General features: G+C 42.0%; 1 protein-coding gene across 2 annotated transcripts; it reads right to left on the bottom strand.

Moving 5' to 3' along the window:
- Positions 1-706: 706 nt before the first annotated feature.
- On the bottom strand, positions 707-11,170 carry paxbp1 (PAX3 and PAX7 binding protein 1). 2 transcript variants are annotated; one of them, XM_054755968.1, is made up of 18 exons: positions 10,746-11,170; positions 10,209-10,325; positions 9,288-9,503; positions 8,461-8,682; positions 8,283-8,383; positions 7,315-7,538; positions 6,887-7,076; positions 5,575-5,698; positions 4,978-5,080; positions 4,774-4,889; positions 4,484-4,683; positions 4,256-4,403; positions 2,808-2,929; positions 2,647-2,723; positions 2,506-2,572; positions 2,290-2,436; positions 2,057-2,211; positions 707-1,299 (listed from the first exon to the last, which is right to left on the bottom strand). In XM_054755968.1, the coding sequence occupies exons 1-18, from the start codon at positions 11,167-11,169 to the stop codon at positions 1,179-1,181; spliced, it is 2,874 nt and encodes a 957-aa protein (XP_054611943.1). In that variant the 5' UTR covers position 11,170; the 3' UTR covers positions 707-1,178. The 2 variants fall into 2 exon arrangements, with proteins under 2 accessions (XP_054611943.1, XP_054611944.1); XM_054755969.1 differs by having other exon boundaries at positions 10,209-10,322.
- Between the last annotated feature and the right edge of the window lie 237 nt (positions 11,171-11,407).

Genomic DNA, 11,407 nt, shown 5'->3' with positions numbered 1-11,407 from the left:
GGGTTGCGTTTTCATTATTTTGATTAATTGAACTATTGTGGTCGTAGTTTACAATGCACTGAAATGCAGTGACATGTTACTGTACTGTACATGTACAGGGGTAGTTGAAATTATATATACCGATAGTTAAAACTTGGGAGCGACAAATTTTTTTGCAGATTTCAGCCCACTGAAAAAGGGCTCGTGATCCACCAGGTGAGAATCACTAATTTAGAGGCTCTTAGACTTGTTTTCAGTAGGTCCTTAAAAACAGCAGCGTTCCTCAGGGGATCTCTGAATGAGCATTTCTGTCATATAGAGGAACTTTTGATGTTTTTTTTTTGCAGAAATTCCTTGAAAACGTAGTGCTCTTAATAGAGGATCTTAGTCATGTTTTGCTGTAGGTCCGTAAAAACAACAGCATACCTGTCATACAGAGGATCTTTGACTATTGTTTTTTCAGGAGGTCTCTAACAGCAGTGTTTCTGTCATATGGGTCTTTGGCAAGCATTTCTCTCAGAAAGTCCTTAAAAACAGCAGAGTGCTCCTGTCATATAGAGGATCTTTGACTTGCCTTTTTTTTGCAGTAAGTACTTCAAAACAGCAGTCAGTGTCAATCAAAACTGAGCAGTTATGTTTGTGAAGTCAGTTTAGATCTTAAATACTAGTACAGCACAATATATGATAACCAAGAACAAGTAAACCTGTTTGTTTCAAAAGGCACACACACTTTCAACTGTATATTTTATTCACAAGCAAACAAAAGAAATTATAAAACAAAAAACGTTCAATTAGTGCTGATGGTGAGACATGACTCCTCGCCCTGTGTGCTATTTCTAACTGGTGGTCAGCTTCAAGTCGCTTACAATGGAGAGAAAAATGAGTGAATGGGAGAATAGTAGAAGCACAGACAGTTTGGCAGTTTTAACATTAGCAGTGTGTGGAATCAACTTGTTGGTTTTGGTACTGTATTTTGAAAAATGCCAATTCAGCCCAAATGCATTAAGAAGGCAAGTGGACTTGACAAGAAGAGTGTTAGACAAGCGCATAAAGGAGGAATGGAAGATTTCTATACATTATGCACAGTATTTACACTTCACTTCAGTGGGACAACTGACTGGCGAGACTGTAGAGTTCACTTGTGAGGGGTTGAACACAGCAACAGATGAATGAAAGACTGCTTGCTGATAGTGGCGGCTCTATGACTTGGCTTCCAAAAGAGGCTTGATGTCTTTGATGCCTTGCTCTGCCGCCACGGCAATTATGTGATCCACAGCCTTCATGTGTGCCAGCATCTTTACGATCTCTTTCACTTGCTCCCTGTTGGCACAAATGAGTATCGGAATGAGTATCAAAAATCGGCATAGTTACATGACAATACCAGTTAATTATTGTAGCTGCTAAAATCTATCTAGTAAAGTGCGGTACGGCACAGTTTTTGGTATTGATATCAGTTGAATTAATTTTGAACATGCATACAAGTTACGTTAGAATACATCACATTGTATGATTCAGTTGGTGCGGTAAATCCTCATTTTCATGTTTTCACTAGGGGATGTGTAGGTGGGAGGGCGATCGCTGTCAACCAATCCAGTGGGCTTCAGTGTGCTTAGAAGCCCTTTGATGTACTGGCTGTATTGGTTGGCCATGCCACGGTACAGTACGGTTAGGAAAACGGTAAATCCTGACTTGCTTCCCCCCCCCCCCAAGAAAAAAAAAAAATCAGAAAAAGATGTGTTTTATATTTGGTGCTTACAGATTTATACAAGCAATATACCAGTTGTTTGACAGGGGGTGTTTTATATTCCGGTCAGTACGGTAACCAATAAGCAAATCTGCAATCGTCTTTGGATTATCTTTGTTGTAATCCACATGATGTTATAAATGGCAATTTGCTTTCTTCTTCACCAGTTAATGTGGAGCAGAGTTTGTAACTTTGCCCCATCTTTGTATCCTAGAAAAGCACTATGGAAAACACACGACAATGGCAAACAGCAAATAAATGCATACTGACCGAAATATACACCTTGAAAAGAGGATTTAAATGAAGCATTAAGATTGGAGCTTAATGTCTTACCTTGTTGCCCGCCGGTCGGTATCAGATGCCCCCAAGCTGCTACGGTACAAAGAATTGGCCAAATGCACAAGATATCGACAAAGAGGCTCGAGCTGAGGCAACGTCTGCTGGTCCTTTAGCCCAGAGAACCAATGCAACGGCAAGCATTCGACCACCTGAAAAAGGCACGAGAGAGTTAGAGAGTAAAACACATACCAATGAAGACACCTACTTTGCTTAATAAAGACTCTTACCTTCTGGGACTTATAAACATTGTCCTCGCTGATGTCAGTGGTCTGCAACGCAGAGAGGATGTACCTATTCAGAGTGCTGTCTAAAGCCAGGTCCTTCAAGCATGAAGGGGAGAGAATCCCTTCCCATTGCAGGATGTTTCCCAACAGCTACGCACAGAGAGAAGACAGATTTAGACTCACACAGCATCGTAGCACACTCCTACGTGATCTACAAACCTTCACACAAGTCCAGAATTGCCTCTGGTAGAATAAGTAAGGGCCACCGTTCTTGTTTTCCAGCAAACTAAACAAAAGCAAACAGTAATCTGTCAGACAGTGCCGTGAAGATTACTTTCTATGTTAGCGTGAGTGCAGTACTTTTTGGGGTAGAGGGGTTGGAAAACATCTTCATCCAGTGTACGCCGCACCCGCAGGACGACAGTTTTCAACAGCTCCTAATGGGCAGAGAAAAAGGGACTGATCAAGACAACTATATCACAACATTATCCCCATGAAGGTGATGAGAGAGAAGGCAGTACCCGTGTGTATTGGTTGTCCCCGTGCAGCACAGTTGGGTAACTTTTCATCAGTCTGCGAATGAAGGCCACCAGCCTGACGCTCTGACTGTTTGACAGCGGGTCCCACACTTGTTCTGACAACACTGTAGGCATGTACACATACATTTTAGTTCCATCGATGCACAAAATGTGGCATCCCGCATTGCAATGCTAAATAAATGCAGTGGAACCTTAAAAAGTTGATCACAATCTTTGTAGTTATCCCATAATAACCTGTATAGGTAAACAATATGTTTTAAGTGGGGGTGTACTGATACAACTCTTCACTTCCGGTACGATACCGATATTGCAACCTTGAATATTGTCTGATGTAGATACAGTATCAGCACACATCATACACACTTTCATGACTTATTTTGTAGTGTGGAATTTTATAAAACAGTAGGTATGAGAAAAACAGACCCATTTACTTCTTTAGGCATCTGGGGTATAGTTTTATCCACAATGTAGTGGCGGCCAGGTATAATATAGCAAAGTTCGAGGCGTGTCATTAAGTGTTTAGACCCGACTTTACTCACCACCGACAGGGGCTGGCACTTTTCTGTTATAGCTAATGACTTTTTGCCGTCCCGTGTGAGTTTCCCAGGTGATGCTGCTCAAATTCACGATGACATTGGTTGTGCCACAATGGGAAATTTGTGCATGGCAAGTTTTGCACTGAGCTGCAACATCTTTTTCTGACTTGAATTTAAAAAAATACCGCCACACGGCAGACGTCACAACTACTCCTTACTACTTTGTTAGCACATGCTGCTGTTGTGATCATTTGGGCTCTATTTGGCGCTGCAAGAAATAATCAGCCAGACATCCAATACCAATATCGGATTGGGACACCCCTGGTCTCAAGTAACATTTTCACTTTTTGAACTGTCATACAAGTGTAAAAAAATGTAACTGCAGTGGACTAAAACTACGAAAATACGAAATACTCGAACATTGACATGTGGCATTTTAGGAAGCACAAATGTTGGCTTGGTCAAAGTGATTATTCACTTTTGTACAAGTGTAAAAATATGACACGGTATGCACATGGTGACAAACATGGTGCGTGTGCCTGAGAAGTGAGTGTCTTCTCTTTAAGACTTAACATATAGGACTTTGCAGTGTAAATCCTTTTCTATTACTGATGATGGCTTATCGTTGCTTTCGCCATATTATACTGAGCAGCCAGGACAGAGATGCATGTACCACTGCCCTGTAATGTTACAGCTACATGGCTTAAAAGACCTATTGTCAGTTCAATGGTCATTAGCACATTATTCACACAAAGAATGCGCTAAACACGCTTTGAGTTAATGCCACTAAGATGAAATCTGGAGATTATAGGCAAACTATTCTCCAAGCGTTCCACCTTTTAGGGCCAAATCCTGAGGTTTCACTGCATTTCTTAAGCACAGATGTTTTCTTACCTGTCAGTTTGGAGAGTATAACCTTCTCCACAATAGCGGGCAGCAGGCCGATGTCGCTATCACCTTTCTGCAATGTGCTATTCTCCTCAAAGCCGTAAAACAACAGTGACTCAAACCAGAGCATGTACTCAAAGTTTGCACACTGCGCCTGCAAAGGAGCATAATGAAAATTTTGTTTTTTTTGCTCATCACATGGTTAAAACAAAGCATCACCAAAGCTGACTTTACCTCAAGAGGGTTCCATGTGATGAGCTGCAGTCGAACTAAAGGGCTGAAGAGTTTGGGCAGGCAGAGGGCTATGTAAGCATCTCTGTAGCAGTCAGCATAGTCCCTCCTCCAAGCTTCAAACTGTGATTTGATGTAGTCCAAAGAATGGAAGTCTTCCACCACATCCTCAAACACTTTCTTACATTCTCTTGTGATACGATCTGGAAGGGAGGAAGTTGTGTATATCTGTGTCAGTTGAGGTTTGATCATTGCTTGTAAATCTCCTAATTGATCTCCTAATCTCCTAATACCGTGCTCCATGTCGAAGCTGGTGATGTCCGTAGACGTCTCCTCGTCGTCAGACGACAAGCCTTCCTTGTGCTCAGCCCACTTTCCATTCTGCTCTCGAGCTTGACGCCGGCGAGCTCTGTGAGGTGGAAGATTAACATTACGGTCCAGAATTTAGTGCCAAATACAAGGCATGTTCAGGCTAAAAAAAATGTTCCCCAGCGTACCGTCGCGCCTCTCTTTCTGCTATCCGCCTCTGGCGACTGTTCTCTTGGTATAATGCACGATCGCGACCAAACAAGTCCAGGTTGGGAGCCATGACGGCTTTATCTACAAGAGACAGGAGCGACGTGAGGGCCAGTCGTGTTATTTGAAGATCACCCTCACATTACTAAAAACTAACATTTGATATAGTCTCCGGCACATATTTATCCAGCAACAAGGTACTAATTCAAATGTTTGTATTCCAGCATTTGACCAACCCGTTTTTATGAGGAAAATTAATCAATTAATTCCACATAATCAATTATGCCCAAGCACTGTCTGTCTCAATTGACTTGATTCCTGTTCACTTACCGTCTGCAACATGATACTTCTTACACTCAGAGATAACGTTCGTCACCTTTTAAGTGACTTTATTGACATCTAACTGAATTTGAGACTCAACCATACAAAGCTAGATGACATTTTCTCATGTATACATGCTCACTCACACGCGCACATTCAAATGTCGCTCAAATCTGAACTACACGCACGCAGGCACGCTCACACACAACTAACGAGGCCGTTCGAATGAATCATAAAAACCTTCAAGATGGACTGACTTGAAAGGCTTGCAAACTCCGCCGATTCATCTTTTATATCATCCTGTCTTCTCTGGACAAGTCGCGAGGCCCGTTGCCTTAGTAACTGGTGCATGGCAGCCTCCAGCTCCAGGACAGCAGGCACCTGAAAGATATGACGCCTTCTGTGACCTCTGACCCAAACAAAAGCAGGGTTCCCGAGTCCCAGGAAGTGCCTTGCTGCTGTGAAAGAGGAGGATTGTGAAATACAATAAGAGTGGAGCTGGAATATGACCAATGTGGGGAAAAACATAACCTTCCAATGTTTGAATCTAAAATGACGGCAAATGAGTTGATTTTTTTCTTTTTCCCCAACAAAAACTATATTCAGCTCAGGCTCTAATTTTGAGGGATTCATTCAAATTCATCATTTAATGAAACAAGCGGCAGAAAGATGCAGGTTGCTTCATGTAGTTGCTGCTGTGGGATCAAAATCGTTATTACCTTGGTCAAGCGTGAGAGAGCAAAAGCTAGAGGTATTGTTTTCCACCGTTTAAATTTTTATTTATTTATTTTTTAACTGCAATATTGATTTCTCTGAAACACAACAAACACCTACTCTGCAACGTAGCTGAGTCATTGTGCCTCTGTGCTCTGTATGTCACATTTTACAAAATAAATGAATAGAAAGACTCGCATCAAATAAAGACGTGTCATACAGTTAACGTAACCGCTCCCCCCCCTGTGCGTACAGACTGCAGAGGAGAATCGTAAAGGCACAATAAGGCTATTTCGTTTGTATAACAAAAAGGTGGATACCAGTTTGATATGTAATGTACGCTTACAGTAAATGACTTCTGTTGTGCTCTGGCTCTATAAGAAAAATATAATGTAATAGAAATTATTTAATACAATGGTAAGGGTAACACTGACAGTTAATTACAACTGCCACCTTGTGCAATATAATTCAAGTACAATACAGTGCAATCCAAAAAGATGCAGTAAAGCAGTGTTATGAAGTGATGGCACATGTAATCAGAACGTTTACACATATAACAATGTGATTTACACTGTTTTTAACCACTTTTAAAGTGTTATTTGCCTTTGTGTTGACTGGCAGACCACATTTGCAAAGGTTTACGTGTAGTGTTAAACTCATGCAAATATTAGCATGTACAATGTGTGTTGAAGTTATTACATAGCACCATATTGCACTCATCTTTGTTGGCATTCATTACACATGCATCAAATTATACAACTGTATTCATCGCTAAATGTAAATATCTTTAGTTGTCATTACTCAACATGTACACAAAACAACAGCTAATCAAAGAGCAGGTACATTCTCCCTTACCTTTTCACCGAAACACTCAAGCAAGTCTCCAACATACCCTCGCATCTCTTGCAAGAATTTATATTGATCTGCATGGTCATTGGACGAGCCGTCCAGCTGCTGAATGGTGTTCTCTGAGGTAGTTAGCTCTTCTTGGATCTGTCTGTAGCGCTTGATGTTGGCGTTGTGGCCTGCATGCATGTGGCTGAGCCTGCAAACACACGGCGTGAAAGAGGGGAAGGGGGAAAAAAACAGGAAGTAGGTTAAGTGAAGAAAGTGGACAATTGATTTACAGTGTATAAGTACACAACAATGTGGTTTTAGGAATTATAATAACATCTATTCCCTCCCTCCCCCACGTGGTTAGCTCTGTATGTAGCTTTACGGGGTCTCCATGACCACAGCACACAGCAGCCGACATGACAGGGCGGCCGTTCTACTTCACCTACCTATCCTGCAGGCGTTTCTTTACCAGATCAATGGACACTGGGGCTAAGTCACTAACAGAGACGCCGAAGTGAACGGAACCGTTGTCTGCCAGGCCGGGTGGTTTGCCGGCCTGCGGGGGCACGGTGCTGTATGTGAAAGGCATGCTGTAGGAAGCGCCATAAGGCTGAGCATCATAGCTGTTCTGATAGTAGGCTGTGTTGTCCTCTGGTTGGCTGCTTTGGACCTGTCAGAAGAGAAAAAAAAAAAAAAAAAAAAAAACATGCCCACCTGTCAATTTATTCATGATTTATTGACTATTGAATAATGGGTCCTTGTTGTCCTTACTGTATATTACAACAAGGTTTACAATATCTATATATATATATATATATATATATTTTTGCCACCGAAGCAAAAGAGCAAATCAGGAGGGGGCTTAATGTTAGCTGCCTGATGTCATATGACATCTACAAAGTGATGGTTATGATGTGGGTGACATGAGACCAACACTACCTTCGCGATCGCCGTAATGGGCACCCCTGATATACTGTAGCATGTATGTCCGTTCATACACTGTATTACTTAACATTGTTTTCACGTTAACCCACCCCCCCAGAAAAACTCATTTCCAAGGTATGGCTGCTTTTATTTTATACATATAGTGGAAACCTTGATGGTGACAGTTTGACACTGGAACAGATCATTTCAATTTATTTATTTTTTTTACTTCATATGGGGGAAAACTTTCCAATCTATTAAGCTTACTTAGATTTTTGGCAAACATTATTTGGCTATTTAATGAATATTTGTTGTAATAATTAATATCTGTTCATCATCATTACCAGTCAAAAGTTTGGACACAACTTCTCTTACTCTAGCATGTGGAAGTCTCTCCAAACTTTTGACTGTTACTGTAATTTTACATCATCATTACATCATCAGTTGTCACAAATGTGTTTTCACTTTCAGGAGGAAGCGGACTGCTCACCTGTGGTATGCTGATTCCTTTCCTAATCTGCTCCTGCTCCCACCGGCTCACTTCCTCATCAGCGCCAGCATCCAGCGCCTCGTCATCACTCCCCTCGATACCTGTCCACGTGTAGCAGACGATCATCAAACAGTGACGGCAGCACACACTGACTGCCCAGTCTCGTAGGGTAAGGTACCTATCTCCTCTGCAATCTTTTGCCTCTGCGTTTTGCTCCGCACACCGCTGAAGCGGATCCTCTTCTCGTCCTCGTCTTCGTCGTCGCTGCCATCTTGGTCTTCTTGCGCCAGGCGTTTCTGAGTGGCTTCCGTCTCCACCAGGGGGGCGTCACCGCCCAGCTCTCTGGCCAGCTGTCGCCTCTTTCTGGCGGCATGAATGAAGGCTGCATCAGGGATCTCCCCTAGAGCGACACATAGGTTACACTGATTGTGAGTCTTATGGTAGCACCACAGAGTGAGTATAAACAAAGCTTATTAGTGTTTCCCATACATTCGTTTATTTGTGGCGGCCTGCTACTACATTTGAGCCGCCACGAATGGTTTTGGTATGCATTGTAACTCGCAACAAAAATTTCCACACGGTATGAGTTAAAAGTGAAAGAAAGGTAGTGTTTATTGCGACATGCATTTAAATGTTAATTTAATACCTTTACCTCTCCACAAGCCCAATGTGTGTGCATTAGCACACATTAGCGTGCAGCTCCACGAGCGTGCATCCCAGCCATTGACCAGCGTTAGTGCGAAGAAGACAGCATTTGTCTTTAAATATATCTATAATGTTTTTTTAGCGTCTTGGCCAATTATGCAAATTAGACTATGTCATTTGGCCCCCCTCCCCGGCAACGCACCACTACAAAGAGACTGCAGTCCTGACACACGTGGGGAGAAGTCGTTTGGCACCAACTGTTAGTTTTATGTACAGTATATGTCTCTAGATCCTAAATATAAGACAACGTGTCTTGTTTTGGGTTTTTTTGCATAAAAATGACATGAAGCAATGTGGTACCAGGTCTGAGAGTGCTGAGGGAGGAGAGAGTGTTGAATGTGGTTCCAGTGTTGCTGCTGCTGCTGCTCTTGGACACCTGACTCGTTCCTTGACCTTTCACCTCTTCCTCCTGCTCGTCAGCACTGTCCACCTCCATTTCTTCTTCACCGTGGTCGCCGCCCACATTGCTGGTGGTGACTTCCTCTTTGACAGCGACAATGGGCAGAGGTGGTGCATCTATGGGACAAAACAAATTGAGCGTTGACGTTCGGTGCTTATTTTACACTGCGTATTAATTTTCCCAGCCCTTTCCCCTGAGACGGGACAAAGTCTAGGCTTTTTGTGATTTTTATTTAAGCGCAATTTTTGCCTAAAGAAACTCATTTGATTAATATATATTTGTTTAATTGTTTAATCTATATATATATTACATTTTAGGGCCGCTTTTCATCTATTTGATGGCATTACCTGGCCTTGAACCCACTGACGAAAAAAAAGGTCTGAGGGACAATGTTGACAATAATATCGTTTATCGGCAATAATTTGCAGGACAATTATCGTCCAGCAAAATTTGTTATCGTGACAGGCCGACATGCATCCAATTATGTGGTTGCAGCATGCCGTTCGGTTATGCGTAAACACGCACAGATGGACGAATGCAGTATCTTGCGGCTCTGATGCAGCAATTTTGTCGGATTTCTGTATGAAAGAGGCTACAAAGGTCTGATTTTAACCTTACCAGAGGGTGTTTCAGCATAAATTTCATTGTTTTAAGGAACAGCAGCATAAGTGTGCATAATTTTACAACTGCTTTTAAGGCTTTGACTGCTGAAATAGTGCTCGACAGCTAACAACAGTGTTTTCAACTTTGTTTACTAAGTAGTGCAAGTTTCCTTAATTCTCCTAATCGTAATGACCAAACTGTGAGCAAACATTTCCCACCTGATTTGGCGACGCCACCCTTCTCCAAATCCTCTTTATATTCCTTTTTCAGCTGCTTGACAATTTTCTTGCTGTGATTGGACTTCTTCACTCTGAAGACATCTGATCCTCCTTCTTCTAGGAGCCATAACACGATGAGAGACAGGGATCAGAAATAGACAAATAGAGGTATAAACTGCTTTACGTTCTAAATAATGGATTGTTCCTCTCATCAAAGCAGTAGAAATGTGTTAAAAATACACTTAGTGACAAAAAAAATATTCTGGCATGTTTTCATCCACAATTATTTAATGCAAAAAAGGCAACTTTTATTTTTGTGGGTCTCATATGAAGATTTCAAGCAGCGTGCATCCACAGTCACGTGGTCAATGGTTGCATCCTGGCATTGCAGGAGACTAAATTGCTGCGTTACATAACAGCAAAAAAAATAGAATAACACATGAAAAAATAAAATTAATTAACGTTAAATGCGTGTAAAAGATGGCGCACCAGCACGCTTCTTTAGCTAGCCTAAATGACGCCGGGCCGGTTCGTTACCTTCTTCATCGTCGAAACTCAGCAAGCTAGCTTTCGTGGGTCCGATCACCAAGGCGCCGCTATCTTTCACCTTCTTGTCCTTCTTGGGGGCTCTGCCGCTGTTAAAGCTGCCCGTAAAGCCGTTACTGCTGGGGGCTAAGCTAACGTTGTGGTTGTTGTTGTTGGACGTCTCCAGGAACGGGACTTCCTCCAAAACAGGCCCGAACAATGTCGGCGCCAGCATCGGCTGCGCATTATCCTCCCGCTCGTCCTCGTCGGACTCATTTCTTCGTCGGAAGTTTGCTCTTTTGGCCTTTTTAAACATTTCTTTATTAGCAATGATTAAGCATGCCGAGAAACTGCACTCAAATAAGAGTGAGATGACACCCATTCTACAGGAGAGCCATTTTCTCCCGGAGTAGGTTCTTTCTACTTCGTTTGTCATATCGGAGTGCTTCGCTCCTATAATGCTCCCTACTGCCCCCTACTGCTCAAAATCACTATGTGCGTCAGTCAGATAAAGAAGGCACATAACCAGCCATTCAATGTTATACATTAATTTTAAAAAGTATAATAAAGTAAATAAAATAGATAAACCAATTTTTCAACAATAGAGACGAATTATGACCTCAGGGAAAAATGTAATTGACAACACTCTAAACTTTTAGCCTATGTAAAATAAA

The sequence above is a fragment of the Dunckerocampus dactyliophorus genome, chromosome 16 (genome assembly GCF_027744805.1).
Source record: "Dunckerocampus dactyliophorus isolate RoL2022-P2 chromosome 16, RoL_Ddac_1.1, whole genome shotgun sequence".
In the NCBI taxonomy this organism is placed as follows: Eukaryota; Metazoa; Chordata; class Actinopteri; order Syngnathiformes; family Syngnathidae; genus Dunckerocampus; species Dunckerocampus dactyliophorus.
The sequence above is the reverse complement of the archived record's forward strand: the minus strand, read 5'-3'. Positions and strand labels throughout refer to the sequence as shown.